The 19902-nt window shown below is 38.6% G+C and overlaps 1 protein-coding gene across 2 annotated transcripts in view; it reads right to left on the bottom strand.

The window, feature by feature from the left end:
- Positions 1–19902, bottom strand: part of CRB1 (crumbs cell polarity complex component 1) — a 96301-nt gene that overhangs the window by 12728 nt on the left and 63671 nt on the right. For both annotated transcript variants that reach the window (XM_027880381.1, XM_027880382.1), the window contains exons 7-11: positions 18621–19171; positions 18052–18217; positions 14496–15402; positions 13368–13496; positions 10231–10357 (exon numbers count right to left, since the gene is read on the bottom strand). In XM_027880381.1, coding sequence (XP_027736182.1) covers positions 10231–10357; positions 13368–13496; positions 14496–15402; positions 18052–18217; positions 18621–19171 — 1880 coding nt within the window. The remainder of the gene's footprint in view (positions 1–10230; positions 10358–13367; positions 13497–14495; positions 15403–18051; positions 18218–18620; positions 19172–19902) is intronic.

Below are 19902 nucleotides of genomic sequence, written 5' to 3'. Positions count from 1 at the left end.
TATTGTGTTAATATCACTGGCTTTCAGTAGGTTTGCATCTGACTGTGAACTGGATGAAGTCAACTGTAATAGTTTCTTTTTGGATATTTGCTGAAGATGCAAGCATTTTAGAAAGTCTCCTTCTGTGGTATAGCTCGTATAGTACATGAGGAAAAGGTCTCAAAAATGTGGTAGAGATTTCTCTTAACTTTCTACTCCATGCTTTTACCTTACTGCCACCTAAAGATAACTAACAGAAAATACATTGTACTTCAGATTAGAGAGTTTTACTCTAATATGCTGGGAAGAAATGGAAGCCTTGTCAATGTCTTTCTTTTAAGAAGAATGCCTACATTTTCAGAAGATTTTCTTGAAAATTGTACTGGGGATGGGAAAAAAAAAATCTGCTGACTCAGCTCACTGAAAAGCAGGGACCACAAGCTAGGAATTTTCAACCGAAAACTTTCCTGAGGTGAAATAAGTTGTTTCAGGGTTCTGGGTGCAGGTCAGTTGAACTCTGACCAGCCTCTGCATCAGGCCTGAGTGCTTCTCCAAGGGAGTATGGAATGGAAATACAGCTTCCATGCCTGCTCCATCTAGAGAACATCACTGTTTTGGAGACTGCTGCTTACCACGAGGTTACACCAATAATGCTTTAGTATTTTCAAATGTTGTGGCTAAAATAGTGTTGAGTAGATTGTGGTCTCTCTGTCCAGTTCCTACTGAAGAACAAGCTAATAACACTTCTGTACCTTACAGATGTGCCATAAGCATTCACTTAAAATAATGAAGTTATTCTTACTGTGTTAAGGTATAGCCCAGGTGTTCAGTACTCCCCTCATCTGTTTGATTTTACCAAATCCATTATACTTATAATTTTCCTGTTTGTGTAATTTCACTTCCCTGAGTATCACTTTATGCTTCCAGGATCTCCTTCAGAAGCACCTTTTTTGATGGTTTCCAGTAAGGATAGGTAACACTGACAGCACCTGTGGTTTTTTTTGGGACTCATCTCTGGCTTCCCCAAGATCCTCAGCACCAGTGAGGTTCCCTGACAGTATTGCTTACTGGAAGGATGGGGAAAATTTTGGATGGGGATGATAACTTCCAAACCTGTAGAAAGTGACAGAAGACACCACTTTTTATTAGTGGGTTTAGGTCTACCATGAAGGGTGTGTTGCATTTTCATACATATAGAAGCCAAACCTTTTCTTTTGGCATGAACGAGTTTTGTGTCTGATTAAGGAAACAATAAAATAAGAAGGGACCAAATGGAATTTTCCATGAGACACAGCACGGTGTCTTGTCTGCCTCCCATGTGCAACATGCTGATGAGTTCACAAAATGATAAGCTTTGGGATAAAAAAAAGGTAACAGTTACATCACTGTGGAGGAGTTGGATGCCTACGCTGCCATTTCACTGAGAGTTTAGGGTTAGCCTAGGTAAGAGGACTAAACTTCAGCCTTTGTGAACACAAACTGAAAGAAATCATGCAAAAGAGGTGATGTTGCCAGGCACTCTCAGGGGCTAGTCTCTGCTTGATTTTAGCTAGGAACAGGTTTGAGTTTTTTCTGGTTTTGGGGGGAGGTTTTTGGTTTGTTTCTTGTTTTAAGTTTTTCTGTGTTCCAGGATAAGCTGGTCCTAGATGTCAGCCAGGCTGTGTTCAAACCATGCATCCTTTTCCTGGATAACTGGCATAAAGTCAACAGGGGAGAAAAAGTCTTGTTACAGGATGATTAGGGAAGCAGCTGCACCTTTAATTTCACCTGGAAATGATTACTGCTTGGAGAAGAGGGAACAGAGGGTCCTGTCCCTTGGGGGATAAGAAGAGCTCAGTGTGTGAGTGTTACCAGTGCTGCACCAGACAGAAAGAGAAACATTCCCAATTATTTCTGTAATGGGTAAATTAGACCCCAAACTATTAATGTGCTTGAGAATCACCAGAATTCCTACCCTAGCATTTCACAGGGACCACCAAGAACCAAAGCTGCCTGTAGTGGTACAAAATCTGTTCATTCTAAATAACTGCAAAAATCTGTAAAGCTGCTGATTTTCTTGTCCTTAAATTACAGCATTATCACATTTTCTACTTCAGTGCTCTTATTCTTTTTGAAAAGTGAATAATCTGTTCTACCAAATATTGTTTGAATAAATTTGAGGACTGTTGTATTTGCTGTACAGTTAGATTGGTAAAAAGCTCAGATGTTTGTATAACAAGGTCTGCCTCTCATTTAAATGGCTCTCTGTATCAAAACACATAAATGTTCATGATCTTTTGAAATCAGCATGTTTTTCAGATCCGCTGGAATGGGATTTTTTTTTTTTAGTTTCTTTTTAGTGGAAAAAATATTCCATAAACCTAGCAAAGTGTTAAATTTTATTCAGATGCTATTAGGAATGGAGACTCCTATCAGGAACTGAAAAATAGTCTGCAGAAGAATATACTTTACTAGCAGAGTTTATCAAGAGATACTTAGGCCAATTAACATGCCAGCTTGTATTATCTGGAAGCATCATAAGTCATGGACATTTGATAGTAATCTTAAGCACATGATTAGTTTCCAAGGCATGAACACTACCCTGTAAGAAATACTTGTAGGGGCTCAAATCGAGGACCATGGTTCCCATCCAGATGATAAATTCCCTGTAAAATTCACACCCGTGTTCCAGTTCTGTCAATTTTAGAGAAGAGGACAAACATTGAATCCCAAGATACTGCTGCTACCACACACTCACTCTAAGTTACCTTTTCCATTTCATGCTCCTTAACTTCTGCCCAGTTTCCTTATCATAAGTACTCAAGTAAAAGCCCAGACTATATTTTCCAGCTTGAAAGGGAGGTTGAATTTTCTTTTCTTTAGAAACTTTTGGTCAATTTAACTATTTGGATTTTATGGAATTAAAACAAATTTCTGGCCCTGTTTCACTCAGTATTTATATTTTTTTGTGTAGCCTTTTTTTTTTTAATCCTTTTTTAAAAAACAAGTTTTAAAAATTATGGCTGAACATAGCTTTGTTTCCATTTTCAGTGAAAACAGACACCAAAATACAAATAAAAGATTTTTTCAATACTTGCAGCAAAATAATTTTCTTATCAGTTGTATTTTAAGAAGCAAAGTAAATGGAAACATGTAACGTCTCAGCATTAGATCACAGCAATAGTCAGAAATACCAGAATTACCAAAATGTTCATTCATGTTTGGATAGTCCTTAAGAAGAGATCAGAGTTACTTTTTATCTACAGAGAGAAAAGTATTTGGTCCTGCTTAAAAAAAAAAAAAAAAAAAAGAAACTTAATTGTTCTAAAGCAATTTTCAGAAAATCTTCCTTCAGTGCTGCATTATTTGAAGCGAGAAAAAAAAAGATAGAAGAGGACATTGTCTCATGAGTCATATGAGAAAGAAATGGACATAAAATTTACTATCTGAACAATACATGGAGTACATGAATGTGTTATAAAGTGAGCAATGACTGAAGTAAATGCCCATGGGATGTGAATGTGAGTCTACAGGGAAAACATCAGAAGGTGAGAAAAGGGAAGACAATGCCATTACAACAGAAAGGATGGTGTACAGACAAAATGTGTTAGTCTGAATACTAAACGTGTTATGTGAATGCTGTACTTGAGCTGATTCCTATACTGCAGAGTGTTAGGCTGTCATATGTCATCTGGGCTCCCTTTTCTGCTTATATTTACCGTGCACATTAAATATTCAACTGCTTCTCAGTGATGCATGCAGTAATCCTGGCCTTGTGAAGAGCTTTCTTGTCTTTCCCAGCTAAGGCACATCAGATAACCTTATTGTCTTTGCATCCTAATGCTTTGGTACCTCATGTTGTGACACACATTAAATGTGTTCCTTGCAATATCCTTTTAGAAGTTTTAGTTAAATCCTGCGTTTTGAATACAGACTAAATGAAAGTAGAAGAGGGTATTGAGGCGTTGTTCTGCCCTGAAAAAACAACTGTAAAAATGGCACTGTGACATTTCCAATGACTTCCAGAACAGAGCTGCTCATTTTACAGATCTAAAGATGTTTCTTCTTACCCCACATTTGACCTGGCACAGGAATAAAGCTGAGCTTTCTCTGGCTCCTACCATCAGTGGTAACAATTCTGCCATGGTGGGTGATCTACAACCACACAAATGACGTGAAGCCAAATAAACTCCAGCTTTTTCCCAGCTCAGTTACGCTGATCCTGCTAGGCTAATAAAAATAACAAAAAATTTACTTCAGACGATGGAATAATATTATTTCAATAGCCTATCATCACACTGTATTAAATTCACCAGTGCTGTACAGTTCTTTTCTCCAAATAGTTGCAAAGATGAGGGTTTTCTCAAAGCAAGGTGTTGCAGAGGGTAAATCAGAAGTACCAGAAAATACCCTTTATGCTTTCAGGGGCAGCCTCACAGGGTGTAAGTTATGTGGCCCAGACTGTTTTTTTCCTTTCCCTAGTCTGCTCCCTGTTGAGGTTTTCAGAGTGTCAGGAAAGCCAATAGCAGAGCTATCAGAGATATCCTCTGCCTGTTGATGGTTCTGCTATCCCAAAGCTTGCTTGGGAAGGAATGCCAGCTGGAATGTGCCATGGGCTGACTGTGCTGACCAGGGGTGCAGGAAGCTTCTAAAACCCTCTCTAACATTGGAAGGTCTAGTAACTTCTTTGCCTCCGTGGAGGCTGAAATGTGTGTGCGAGCATAAATACCAGCCACCTGGGGCAGAACTGTTCAGTTTGAAGGTGTTTCCAATATTGCTACCCTGTTTTTCTAATATTGCTACCCTAATTTCACAAATTAACAAACTCTTGAAGTGTGAAAGTGTCCTAACCATCTGCAGTAGGAAAGAGGGTAAATTCAGGACAAGAACAAATCTAAACTGATGACAAAGGGAATAGAGTGCTTTCAAATTTTTGCGATCTCAAGACAGAACCTGATGGGAATAGTGGCTCAGAATTGGTGCAGTGTGCATAACTGTATTTGCCATTAGATTGCTCTATAGGTCTTGAAAATAATATACTGTTTATATTTCTGTGTGTAAGGTACAAGATATATATGTATATGTATACAAAAACAAGACATACAGGTAAAGCTGTGGTGAGATCGGGGGAAAACAGTGTAGTTGTTACATTCCTGATGTCCACATCTTGTAGTCAAATGATAATTATCCATTAATAGCCTCATAAGTATGAATATGTAAATAGCTATTGAATGCATTATTCATGAATCACCAGGCATTAATTATTGTAATTAAGTATCATTTGCTACGCTCATATTACTAACCCTTCCAGTTAATGAATACATTAGCTAATCACTGTAGAGTGGATTCAATCAAAATTCCATGTGTCTGTGCTATGGAAGCCTGAGAGAGTTTTATTGAATTTAGATTCAATATTGAACATACCTTACATGCTTATCAGTGTATTTTTAATGACAAGAAATGTGAATCGTAACCTCCAGTGCATGATACTTGTCCTCGTGCCCAGGAGGATGGGTCGGTACCAACTGGAAGTGTGTATGAAAGCAACAGTGGTGCAGCTCTGTGAACTAAAGAGAACTTCAGTTCTGGGACATGAAATCCACCAACACTTTCAAGTATATCACGTATATCCACATGTACAATAGGAGAGGGTGTGCTCTGTGAGGAAGTGCTGTCCCAGAGGTGATGCTGGTGACCGTGCTCAAGAAACAATTTCAAAGTACAGAGGGAGTTGTTCACCAGTCGGTGCTTTTTGCCAGCACCAGCAGAACACAGCGCTGCAGGACGTGCTCCTGAGTCTAATGGGGCCTTGGGGCACGCTTCAAACACAAAGTAAAATGAACAACCAAACCCTGGGTTTTGTTTTTACCCTCTAGAGTTCTATTTCAAGTAATAGTAGTATCAGTAACACAGAAGAAAGATTTGTTGAAGGGTTTTTTTTGTTGCCTTTTAAGATTATACTTCTTAGGATCAGGCTTCGTGGTTCTTGAAGTAGGAATTTTGAATAATTTGTTGCAAACGGAAATTCCCTTGTTTTTAGGAGAATCTCTAACTCAGGATTAAAATATGTAAGTTGAAGTGCTGAAGGTTAGCAGATACAAGTAAAGTGCCCTTTTGGCTGAACTTTTGGCTGTCAGGCCAGAAAAAATATTTGCAATGAAAGAATGCAACCTTTTTTTCATCACTGCTAGTTTGAAGCAGATTTTTTCCCATTTTTAGGTTCACATGCACTGAGTAAATGGTTGGATCTAGTTTCTTCAGCAATCTGGGAGTAAAAGAACCTAAAGAAGCATACATTATCAAGGATATTTTCAAATGCACAAACACATGGGCTCTTTGCAGTTAAAGTTGTGATAAGATACTGCTGGCAGAGTTCAGATTGTACCTGCAGGGTAGGGTCAGTCAGAGCCTGTTTTTGTAAGGGCCGGAAGTAGAAATGATCCCAAGCTCTTCTCAGTGTGGCAGGAGAGTGTTTCTAATTTTCAATTTTTCTTTTTTTTTTCTTTTTTTTTTTTTTGATGAATAGTGAGATTTTCACAAAATCATGAACTCAACATGGAGTATGTGTTCTAAATGAAAAAAATCAATTATCAAAAAGATGTTGCTGTTATAACTTAATTTTAAATATGAATAATGGCCTTTTAAACCCCTTGAATTCTAAAAAATCTTAGCAAATGGATGTGTTTACAAGAAGATTAGTGCTTAGAGTTAATATTCATCCAGCTATTTTTTAATGTTTGCTTCTAGACCTGTTTCCATTTAGTTGTCTGACACCTGCATCTCTTGAAAAAAAATATAGAAGAAAGTTATTTACGTTAATCTGGAATTTGTTTGTTTATTTAACTTTTAAACTAAAAATATCAAGTCTGTTCTCCACTGGGGGTGTTGGAAGAGCTGTGAGTGTGACAGGTCCAGCCTTTGGGCTGCAATAGCTCAGTGAAAAGGGATGACCCAACAAAAATTTGGGGAACAAAGGCCTTGTGATGCCCGTCAGTTTTCTGTGTTGACAGTACCTAAGGAGGAGCCAAGCAATAAGTGTTGCTTTAAGCTCCTCTCTGGATTGTTGGTCTGGGGGTTCGTTCATTTAGTTGTGCTCTGTATGGTACCAAGAGCTACCTGGCAGAGGTGATTGCCCTGGGGGGGTAACACAGCACGGCAGCTGGGGTGCTTCAAGTGGCTGGAGAGCTTTTTTGGGAAGCACCCTGCAGTGCCAGCACTCCTGGAGAACACACTGGGGTGAGTTAGCCTCAGGTTTTGTGTGGTGTACCTCTGAAGTGCAAGTGTTCAGAAAACATGGCACACTGAAAGCAAATGAAGAGAGTCAACAGCAGAAAATGAGGAGCAGACGAAAAAGAGACAAAAAGGCAGAAGGTTTATTTTGTGTATAAAGGTAGGAAAGTTATGTACACGTGCACGATGTAGTTGAGGATACAGAAGTACAAAGAGGAAAGGAGCAACATATCAGAGGTCAGGGGATGTTTCATGATGACAAGGCATTAGAGGAGGGAAAGAATTCATTTACAGGTGAGTGAATTCAGTAAAAGAAAGAGTGAACTCTGCTAATATAATCTAGATCAATAACTTGCATATTGCTGTAAGTTCATATAAAACCTGTATTTAATGTCGTATGTACACTCATATCAAGTTTCTAGTATTGAATAGAAAGAGTTTTGGAATCTCTATACAAATGTGTTCTCTGTTTTTCACATTATATATATAGCGATAGCGGGGCAGATGCACTGTTTTCACACGTATTGTTTCTACCTTTCTTCACCATTAATACTAGGATGAAATTTCTGCTTAATGTAGTGTGTCCTGTAGTGTATATTCTATAAAGTACATAACAGTTCAATTTACTTATGTGGAAACTGAATTAAGCCCAGCGAGAAAAAAAACAAAACAAACTTTATTGTGATTTTCTTAATTTTAATTACATAAAAAAAAAAAATTGGTTAATGGTAGTAGTCTTTTTCATTTGAATTTTTAAAATTTCTTCTTTCTTTGCCTTTAGTTAGCATTCTGAAATATGATAGCTTTCATTTCAAATTATTTGTGTTTAAATTTTTTATTTCTTATTTCAATAATACTGCACTGAGTAGTGCTTTTAGCTATGATTAAATGAAAGCTACAGTTTGGAATAAAGTTCCCACCATAATATGTTATAGTTTTAAATTTCACCATATGAAAAAAATGGAATAAACTCTAAATAAAGTGAATGTTTTCATTTTGTTTTGTCCTTGATATTTTGAACCCAAAGGCAAATATTTTACACATAAATATTGATTTAATTTTAAAAAATAATTAAAAAAAAAAAGATAAAAGCAACCCAAAACATAAGTTTGATCTCATTATTTTATCTGGAGTAAAAAACAATTTCCAAAAAAAGTATTTTCATTGGGAAAAAATATCCAAAATGCAGTTTAGTTTGTTTGTTTGTTTTTCTCTTTGCTTGTGTTCTACAGTTCCCAGTATTATATGTGATTCCCATTAAGATAACTAAGCCCTATGTCTGATAGAATATACATTTTTGTTTCTGACCCCGCTACATTAATTTCATCTTCGGTGCTGGAACAGGAATTCCCATCTAGTGTTTATTGACTGCTTTCAAAGAGGAAAGGATTTTTTGCTAGATTATTCTTTTGTATATATTTAGGGTTGTTGTAGTTTGTTTTTTTTAATTAAGAAATTAACAAGAAAATTGCCCCAATCACTTTTTGGGTATGATAAAGACAGTAAAGACATTATCTTTGAATACAATAAGTAAATATATTGTGCTTAATTTTTATACTAAGGCAGATGCTTGAAACAGGAATATGTGACATAGCATAGGGATGAATCACATTTTTTTCCCACAAATGTGCAGAAAAGTTTGTTAATTTCTTTTCCTCCCCCTGAAAATAGGAGTAGGCTTTTTCATAGCACAAATGTTGCTGCAGTTGTGCGCTGAATGGTAGTCAGAGAAATAACGGAATTTGGGACATTTATGGAAGCGGAAAATCAAAAATAGAAGTCAGATCCACTTGCAGAGGCTTCTGCTAGATCCTTCTCATCTCACTTATATACTCTCTTAATAATAAAACACCATCTTATATGCGATTCAAATGAGTAAGAGCGCAGAATCTGTGCAATATTGTAATGAATGCCTAAATAGAAGTTTTCACCATTCATAAATGCGGGGCATTTTTTGCCTTAAAGAATTGTTAAAAAAATCTGTTTTATATGTATCAATGTATTTCAGTTGTGCCTGCGCTCTCAAGGCAGCTGCAAAGATATTTTGCTATTTTTTTGCTGTGTTCATAATTTTTGAGTCCTTTATTTTCATTCTTTTAAGACTCCATGGACAACCAATCAACTGAATTATCTTGCTTGCTTCCTAAGAAGGAAAAATCCCGTAATTTCTGTCTGATGACACTCATCCATTAATCAGTAACACAGATTTACTTGAAGTTGAAAAAGTCTTTAAACAAACAACAAATCTATGGTTTTCAAGTCCAAGGTACTTACTGGGCCTTTCTTGAAGAGGGAACAATGGTAAAGATTGAGATGGTTGTATTTTATCTCAGTATAATATATTGGAGGTGTACAGACTACTGGAGCAGAGGATCAGGATTAGTGATATCAGTGCAGGATTCCCACTAATTCAAATAGATGTGGGAGCCTCCTCAGCAGGTTGTCAATTGCTAATTCCAAACCATTATCTAATTATCCAAAAATATCCTACACGATTTCACGGGTGCGAGACCTAACTGCCCACGAAACAGCAGTGAACGTGTGACGTAAAGATAGTGTAAGATTTAATGTAGAATTAGCCTTATTGAAGGCAGTGGGTCTTTGTCACTCTATTGTTGCAATAGAGTTTGAATGCCACCATCAGTAAATCTGATAGTTCTTGTTAACCGTGAGTTGCCTGTCGGTGTGTCCCAGTTTCACCCTGTGGCAGTGCCTATGCAGAGAAATGCTCCAGTGAGGGTGGGATGAAACACTTCCTAACATTTACTAGCATTTATTCTAAAGCTAAGTGATCAGTAGAAAACCATTTGAAGAAATATAAAACGAGTTTTAAAACTCTGAAATTTGTATTGCTTTGCTAAGTTATTTGGTCAAGGCATCTTCTGCTGCAGTAAAAGACAAAAGTTTAAAGACCGCTTAGTAGTCTTCCTGATCACCCCACTCAACTGCTGGTTCATCATCCATTCGTAGAATAAGATAGGAGAGAAGCTGAAAGAGATTCTGCCACAACAATAAAGAGACAAAAAAGGAAAGGTCGCTTACATCTATCTCACAGCGTTCCCCGGCATAGTTCACGTCGCAGAGGCAATGGAACTTGTTGATTAGGTTCTGGCAGAGGCCCCCGTTCAGACATGGGTCAGAGCTGCACTCATCAATGTCCTTTTCACACCTAGAGGAAAGACTGCAAATTCTAAGCCTCTGAAATCACGAATCAAATGCGTCAGGCAGGCATATTTTTAATTCGAAAGGTTTTGGGGGGAGGGAGAGGAAGATGCTCTGGGGCATATTTCCACATGTGTTTATGATTTTATTAACTACCTGATTAGCCACACACAAATCCTAAACTTCCTGTAGTATTTTCAAACACAGATAGTTAAGCAGGCAATTTCATATCTGTAAAGTGTTTCATGGTTAATGGTGCTTAGCAAGGTGTAATGAAAGCTTGTGTATGATTTTAGACCTAACTCTGGCACAAGTCCTGCTGACAGCTTGCTTATCCTTTTCATTGTTCCAGGAAGCTCAGGGCACGTTTTCCTTCTCAGTAATCTGGATATAAGTCAAACAAATGTGTGTTTTTTTCCCAGCTGAGTGCTCCTGGAAATATTCACCTGCCTGTTTGTTTGTGGTCTTTTTTTCCCTTTTATTTTTTCCCCCTCAGTTTGGAATATCAGTAGATCCCAGCACAACCTTCTACCTGGTCTCTCTGAAACGGGCCTCCAAAATGGTAAGAATGATGTAGAACTGCCTTTTAAAAGCCTTAATATGTATCATTACATGTTTTTGAGTTAATTCTGATGATAAAGGAGATTTGAGTTCTTGTAATTTCTCAAGGTAACAAATGGAAGGATAATAGGAATGTGTAAAATTATCTGAAAGCTACTAATGATTAGGTGATTTTGTCCTCTGACAATGCTCCCTTTTAATTCCCTGCTCCCTTTCATCAAATAATGCTAACAGTTAATCCTAATTTTTCCAGATAAAAATGTGGGTTTATTCTTGAAGAAGAATGTGAGAAACTCCCTCTGAATTATAAGGAATTGCTTTGTTAAATCCTATTCATAACTGTGCAAGAGTAGTTTAGTGTTACATCAGAGAAGGGCAGATTTTTATATTAAACATTTTTACTTTATTAATCTCTAAAAAATTTTCAGTGGCTTCTTTAAATGGTAAATTATATTCATGTATTTCAAAGAGCTAAAGTATTTATCCAGTGTATAAAAATTGTACAGCTGTGAACTTACTTATGCAAATTAAAAAACCCCAACCACCCCTCAAATCTTCCAGGGAACCAGGCACCTGAATCCAGATGATCTTCAGGAACATTTAAAGGCCTGACTCCCTTTAGGTAATTTTGACTGTCTCAGCCTGAATTAAATGAAAAGTTTGTTTTCAAGAGACAGCTATATCTCCTTTTATGAAGAGTAATATTTTCATATTTCCCTTTCTACCTGCTATAAAGTTCATTGGGCTTTTTTTTGTGTGTGTATGATCCCAAGTCAATTGATTGCCATAGAAAGATACTGTTTTCTCTCTGCAGTGCATCAGTGGCTTTTTAAGGGATGAAATATTGTCTTAAGGGAAAATGCCTGCTTTATCAATCTAATACATAAATGTGCAGAGGGGTTTAGTTTTAATTTTCTTATTAACTGATATATTTGAATTTGTTCTGGATTAAAAAAAAAGTAGGGGTGAAATTTTCTCATTTGATATACTAAGACCTCCAACCACGGAAGTACCACTGGTTTATGGTTCGGCAGCCTGAAGGAAAAGAGGACAAGTAGTCAATTTTAGACACTGGAGAAGAATGCCTGGCTGTGATAGTCAGTTAGCGTGTGACTCGCTTGGTGCATGGCTGTGCTCAATACGAGAATCATGGGAACTGTAAAACAGAGATTACTGCCAGCCAGTGGGATGGATGCAAGAACTCTCGTTCCCAAAGCTGCAGTTAGCAAGTTGCCTGGCAGGGCAAGGAAGAAGGAAAAAATAATTTCCTTCTGCCTTAAACTCCCAGGAAATACACTCAGTGAAGAAGTATCTATGAATATGCTTTTACTTCTTAAAATTTCATTTTATTTTATTTTTTTCACTGTTGCTGAACGTCGTGAGGTGGCACAAAGACAGTGTGGATGCTAACAGTGCAGATGTGCTTGCTGACACTGTGCGACGAGGGGGTGGGAATTTTCATTTCCCCTATCTTTTACGGCTTAATGTACTGTTTCCTCAAAACCAGTGGGCTCATAGGTTTTTTGAGAGAATGAAAACCTTTTGTTGGAAACTTCTCTGTGTTATAGCTTAGTTCAGCTGCACTTTTGGATTTTAAATTGAATGTAGTGCAAGTTTCACCAGGAATACGTACGGTATTTCCTTTCTCACTATCCAAAAGATGCCCTTGCCTGTTCAGACCATAGTGTGACCGTGACAATGCCTTCCTACGTTTTTACAGCCCCTAGTGCCCTGAGGCTGTCAGCCCTGCCTCATCCAGAGCTCTTTGTAGACCAATATTAAATGGTAATTAAATTGCAAAATATGCAGCAAAATGTTACGAATTTCACTGTGAGGAAGGTCCCTCTGTTTCAGGCTAAGCAATAACATGTAAAAAGTGTTTCTTCGCCTCTTCTAAAAATAATAATTCTGTTTTCAGCATTCAGTAAGAAAGTAGTGAGCTGCAATACCACCAGGTATGTCACCTCATCCCATCCCTGTGATAGAATAGATTGTATATTCACAACACATACATGTGAAAATGAAACAGCTTTGCATATTTGTGTGACAGTGTATGTAGCTAATTTATATACATGAGCAGGGTATGTGTGTTTTTGTGTCCCCACCTGAAGAAAGATAACATTCTAGCGTGTCATACAAAAATTTGGCACAGATTAAAAACGGGCATGGGGAAGCAAACATACAGTGCTGTTTAAGAACTAGTATCTTGCTCTGGAGTTACTGGTGCTACATTGGACTGAATCTTGCCATATTCATTTGTGATTTTTGTCTGAGTCAAACTGCTTTACTTCAGAGCCTTAAAGCCACTCAAGCAAGGAACTGCTACACTTAAACAGCTGCCTTGTCTGTATTTCTGCAGGAGGGCAAAACCCCTATGGCTGTTAACCCTCAGGGCTCTTTTGGAACAGCTTGTGGCAGAATTGCTCCACAAAGATCTGCAGGGCAAAGCATCTCACCGTTCTCCAATGAATCCCGGCAGGCACGCACAGGTCAGCTCACCGCCAAGGTCGGTGCAGTTGCCGTAGTTGAAACATGTGAGGTTTCTCTCTTCGTTCCCACAAACTGTGTATGGTAATCTTCTATATCTAGGTAAAGAAGAAGACAGCAGCTGTTATTTGCACCTTCCTGGTTTCTGGATGTCTCATGCCCTCTCAGCTGAAGCAGGGGAGCAATGCTGTTACTGACTGGGATATTGTCTGAAAGGGTGACAGCAGCAGCTGAGATCTGAGACTCACAAAACATGTATTGCTGAACGTTCCTAATTTGATGAATTTAGTATCATTCTAGTTACAGTACTGATGTGGCTCTGTGAGATACTCAGACAGGATTTTGCCTTCTCTGAGAGCAACAGGACATGCCTAGAAGGCAGAAGTTCATGGTGTGCAGAGAAGGGCAGTGAAAGGGAAAAGAGGCCAGGGAAGAGACCGCAGCCTTTCCAGAGAAGAATCTGAGATGAATAAGAAACAGTCATGAGAGGAGTGTCAGAAGTGATGGAAAAAGTGGACTGTGTGGTGTTTGCAGCCACCAGGAAAGCTAGGCTGAGAGCAAGCTGAGAGGAGTAGACCCACTTGGCAAAGATGCTGTGCATGAGGAAAAAACTTCTTTGCCAGCCTTTCTATTGTTATTTTCTCTTACCCACTAACTCCGAATTTCTTTATTTATAGTTCCAGAGCTCTATTACTGTAATAAAAATATAGTTTTAAAGATTTAAAAACCTTAAAATATTTTTCTAAAGAAAAAAAAAAAGATTTAACTTGCATTTTCAAGCTCTGGAATACTTGTAATCCTGTCATCAGAGAGCTCGTAGGAACAATGCTGGCAGCAGAACAAGAGAGATATGCCTTGTTCCCTCTGCCCTTGCCTCATCAGTCTCTGCCTGAGCTGCCAGCACTTCAGCCTCAGTCCACATCTAATTGATCCATACAGCTTTCTGTACTGCAGAGTCCTTTTACATCGACTCTGCAACCATGACTAATATGTAGTTAGATGCATAACATCTGTGTTGAAAACAGAGACATCAGTGATGTAATGACCCTTCAGAAGAGACTTGACAAAATCACACTGATCAGCTTTGTCTGTAGTACCTGCAGAATCTTCCAGTGAAGTTAGCAGCACACAGGCAGGAGTATCCATCAATCCCATCAACGCAAGTGGCCCCATTTGCACACTGGTGGCCAAGGCAGTTGTCTATGTCCTCCTCACAGTTTTCCCCCGTGTAACCAGGTTCACAGCTGCACTCGTAGGAGGTGACCCCATCGGTGCAGTTTCCATGAACGCAGGGGTTTGAGGAGCAGTCATCAATGTTAACTTCGCAGTGGGTGCCAGTGTATCCATCAGGACATGTGCAGCGGTAGGAAGTGTACAAGTCTTCACATGTCCCCTCATGCATACAGGGAGATGAGCTGCAGATGTCTACCTGCAAACAGCCAGTACGAGCAGCGTTTGCAGATATTTTGAGAAATTGCTCCTCTTGGGGTTTTTTAGTTGGGATGTCAGCGTTTTCAAAGTATGGGAGATAAATGCCACCGATGTCTATGGTGCTCATACATCCTCGCAGGCCATCCAGACTGTCAAAAGCCTTGTCAGCCACGTAGATGTCTGTGTCTTCTCTTAAGAAGTTGAGGGTTCCTGCAGCAGCTGTGCTAGTTGCAGTGTCCCTTTTGTTATCTATGTCCATGTGCCATCTAGAGGACTGGGACAGGGGCTCTACCATAGAGACCATCACTTGATGCCATTTCCCATCACTCACAGGCACTGAACTAGCCAGGGTCAGCCTGTAAAAGCTGTTGCCGCTTTGCAATTGAAAAAGTAACTTGGAGTTGTGAATACTGATGATAACAAACTCTGGCTCCTTCTCCGCATACAGCAGGATCACGTCAGTGTCCCTAGTTCGAAAGCCAAATACGATATTGGTGAGGTCTCTGCTGATTTTTCCATTGCTTCTGTAAAATATCGCACTGCTCCGGCCACTAAACACTGCGTTAGCAAGACCTGTGCAAAGACAATAATTGAGAAACCAGGCCAACTTTAAACCAACACACGTGGAACAATATCTCTCCATGTTCCCTGTCATGTAAGTCCTTTCTGCTTTGCTGAAAAATGGTCAAATTCCACCAGTGTTTCAGTTATCCCTTTCTGCCCCTTATGACTATGGAAATTACAGGGTAGTGCCAGCATCAGCTATATTGACATCAGAAGTGTGCTGCTTTGCATCATCTCAAGTCAACACTAATATACAATTTTTCATTAGTGTCATCTCTGTATTTCAAAAGAAGTCATACATTTGTCATTTTATCTTTCTTCCCTAAGTACAGGCATCTAGTTATTCCCCATGACAGATCTGGATGGGCTGAACATTTCTCCTCAGTTTTTTTTTTTTTTTTCCCTAGGTGTTTCTTAAGATGTTTTAGAAAGGATTTGATTGGATGCCCCTTTACTCTCACTGATGCAAAAGGATGAATTTAATTGAAGTTAATTTATGAACAGTTCCCTCAAAATCCATGTAAGAAGAGCCTGTCACATTTAAAACCAGCTTCTCCTGCTGTGTAGGCTCTGCCACAGCCCTGCTGACAGCAGTGAGCCTGTGCTGGTGGGACTGGCAGGGCAGCAGCACTCAGCTTGCACTGCTGTGAGTGAAAATTGATGGGCTACGTTGTGGCAGTTTTATGGACATCTTCACAAAGGTATTTGACATCATTCATTAGCGTGGTTTCTGCTAAAATGCACTAACTCACCGGGCTGTAAATTTACAAGTTCTGAGATTTATGAGGATTGTAGACAGGGAGGACAGACAGGAGGGAATGTCTTCTGTCTGTATTTCAGAAAAAATTATCTTTGAAAGATCCTAGCCCTGAGATAAGATGGGTTTCTGAACTATCTGTGGGCATAGTAAGTGTTGAGGAAAAGAACCCCTGGAGTCCCAGTATGAAGTTATTGACTGTATATCCTGATACTAAAGGCAGCAGAGGTGTAACTAAATTTCCTAGTGCATCAAATGTAGTGTCTTTCTCATAGAAAAAGTTTCCTCAGAGGAAATCGTACTAAAAATCAGTTAGAGTTTTTCCAAATTATTTCTGATTTTTTTTAAAATGTCTTACAAAGCTGCTGAGTTGTTTGGGTTTTTTTTAAGCTCATAAAGCTAAATTACCCTTGTAGAACTCTTACAAAAAGTCCTGAGCACAGCAAGCTGCCTCAATGTGCTTTTACTCCCAGCTGTGCCAGTGGGCATACAGTTTTGTTGTTACTTAATGTTCCCCACATCAGCTTCTTGTAATGTTTTGTTCTCTTTTATGGAGTATTGTGTAACCTTTTGTACTCTTTTATAGAGCGTATGTCTTCCAAAAGGGCTAATCGTAGCCATCGAGGTACAACTATGGCCACAGCCCCTGAAAAACAGCTCTTTTGCTGCCTTGGCTTAAAATTGTATCCAGAGCAGTAGACACCAGGCTGGCAGAGAACTCACTGGCCAGGAAAGCTTTTATTACCATCTGCTGAACAAGAAGTTTATCCTGTAGCAAAGAATACAATAGGTTTAAAATGTGGCTCTATAGTGCAGGAATTTTAGAATATCTTTTAGGGAAACTCCCTACTGTTGCCACGTAAACCAGCACAGAAATCTTAAAGTGATGACCTTTAGATACTGAAAATGTAAATGACCTTGAATTTAGCAGAAGGAAACGATTCAGGTGCTTTTCCATTTGCTGTCCCTGTGTTTATATTCTACCATAATATGCAATAGTAAATTTTATGAGAGAACATATTTTGATGTTATCATTAAAGCCATCTATGAGAGAAGGTGCAATTATTCTAATTTCAGTTATAAATTTTAACAACTCCTGCAATGCTGATTCTTACAATCTCCATAAAAACATCATATTGGTCAATCTATAATAGAAGTCTTTCGTTGACCAACCCTCTCGTTCCTAAAACTCAGCCATTCTAACAGTTTCAATCAGATTGAGCATGAATTTATCTTCCTTCACGGCTTCGTTAGGGCTTTCTTCGATAGCAAAAAGAAAAAGTACTTCTTCAAGATCCTCACTTGCTTTTTTAATTCCACTCCAGAGTGGGAAGGAGAAGGAAAGAGATTAGCTGTCTAAGGACAGCTAATGCTCATCAGTTTCCTAATAGACTGTTTGGTGTGCAGGTGCTTCTTATGAAGACACTAGTTGAGTAACTGTTCTGCTGGTATTAAGGTGTCTTTCTTCAAAGCTATTGAAGATTTAAGGAAATCAAATGATGTAATGTATGTTATATATCTTGTCTTTTCAGGAAGATGGAGAACATCCTAAGGTTAATCCAGCACTGGATATCCTCTTATCTCTTTGCAGTGGTAGTATGAGGGGTACACTCCACTCTGGCAATGTACTGATCTACTGTACAGCAAGTTGAGTTGAGTAAGTAAATATCAAAGGTCCTATAAACACTGGTGTCTGAGTCAGAGTGTCTGGCTGAGAATTTCTGGGCTTGATAGGGCAGAGTCTTCCCATTAACCTTCCTTAAAATTGACATAGTTATTATTTTAATACAGAAATAACATTTAAATGAACTTCAGAGGCAGTGAATATTTAGTTTCAAGGCAATGCTGATGAAAATTTTGCTGATCTCCCAAGATGATTGGAATAACTGAAATGTACCTACATTCAAATCCTTGGTGCACCAGCTGGCATTGTGCTTCATGAGGACAGGGCCCAAGCTCACACCACTTAACTTCCTCGCATGCCTTCCCCACTGTGTTGGGGGGGCACGTGCAAGTGAAGTCATCCCAGATTGAGTAGCACACACCACCGTTGTGGCAAGGGTTGGACTATGGGGAAAGAGAAGAGATAACCTAAGTATGAATAAAGTTTTGTGGCCTCCCAGCTCTAGGGATGGGGGAGTGTTTGGCAAAAGGGAGTTTTCTGTTTATTTCAGGTGGAAACTGGTAAAGACGAACACTATGACAGCACAGTGTGTTCAATAATTGGTGAAAAACAGTATTTCAACCTTAAAATAGTTTAATTCTCCCCTAGGCAAATACAATTTCATGCTGATGTTGATCATATGTAGCATAACACAACAAAACCTGCCCCTTTTAGTGTTTTTACTTTTACCTAGCGTTTTCATAGGATGACATTATAATCAAATAATGTGTGGAAACATACAAAAAAAATTAAAATAAATTCCCCATTATAAATATGTGAAAATTCTCTGAAAAATGTCGTTCTTACCTTGCAGAGGTTGTCACCAGTGCAGCCTTGGGTGACATTAATAAGGGTTCGGTTGATAAGAGAATTCAGTGGATTGGTGATGGGAAAGAATTCCAGTGGCTGGTTATTCACTCTTACATCTTGAATACAGCCTTTGAAATACCTGCCATTTCTATCAGTTTCTTTGTTATCTGGTAGGCCTCCAATGTAAAGAATATCCTTACTTTGGATGGTTAGTAGTGGAGTAGATATAAAGCCTAGGTAGTGAGAGGACTGGAACAGTTCCATCTTATTTGGTTCTATTTTTAATGTTATTAAGTAAAAGTTTCCATCGTTCACAAAGTGTTTTCCTAATAACTTAATGGAATTTAGAGCTGACAGTGTGAGTTTCCCACCTTCCAAATAGACTCTTATGTAGACGTAAGTACTGTTTCTCAAAGCCAGTAACAATCCAGAAGCCTTGCGTGTTCGGACAAACATTGATATGATGAAGTTCTCATTCTGAGTGCCATCAACAGAAAAAGCAGCATAGCCTGAGGAGTCCTCAGATCCAAACCGGCCTGCAATGTACTCTTGAGGTTTGAGATATGAGAGGGGAAAAAAAAAAAAAAAAGGAGAAAAATAAAATAGTTAGGGCTAAACGACAAGGGGATCAGTGCAATGATCAAATAACTACTTCTAGTAATATTTACGTATGGTAGTAAGATGTGCTTGTATTTATGGATGAATAAAGACTTGATACAGCTGTAAATAGCTTCTATTTGAAAATTCCTCTTGACTTCCATGGCCCTAACATTGAGCCCCAGTACAGGACCAGATGTTATATTACTGAGCATATTTTTCCCCTTTATCATGTGCTGTGTAATGCTGTGTTTTCAAGTGGTTAAACAAGGACAGATTTCTATAGTTTCCTGGATTTGTCCTCAGAAAGATCATTTTGGAAAGAACCTAGCTGCTTTGATCCTCTGATGACCATGGAAGTTACTGTAATTCTGGAATTTTGTGATATTTTTTGCACAGATTCCAACTGCAGAAAGCTGATCATCAAACTCCTCTTGCATAAGTAAGGCACCTATGTGGGCATGGGCTCCCCTGTTCTCTGCCAGACTGTTTGTTCCTGGGGCTCAAGATATGCTCATATGCACCACCTTGTATCCACTTCTGAATCCTGCTAAGTCCTGTGAGTGCCCATCGTGCTGTGGTGTCATGGTGGAAAAATGATCCTACATCAAGTAAGCTGCTTTTTTTTTTTTTTTTTTTTTTTTTTTTTTTTTTTTTTTTTTTTTTTTTTTTTTTTTTTTTT

The sequence above is a fragment of the Empidonax traillii genome, unplaced genomic scaffold (assembly GCF_003031625.1).
Source record: "Empidonax traillii isolate 1590-97213 ecotype Southwest subspecies unplaced genomic scaffold, ASM303162v1 scaffold69:size3087049, whole genome shotgun sequence".
Lineage (NCBI taxonomy): Eukaryota > Metazoa > Chordata > Aves > Passeriformes > Tyrannidae > Empidonax > Empidonax traillii.
This window is presented reverse-complemented; position numbering and strand designations above follow the sequence as displayed.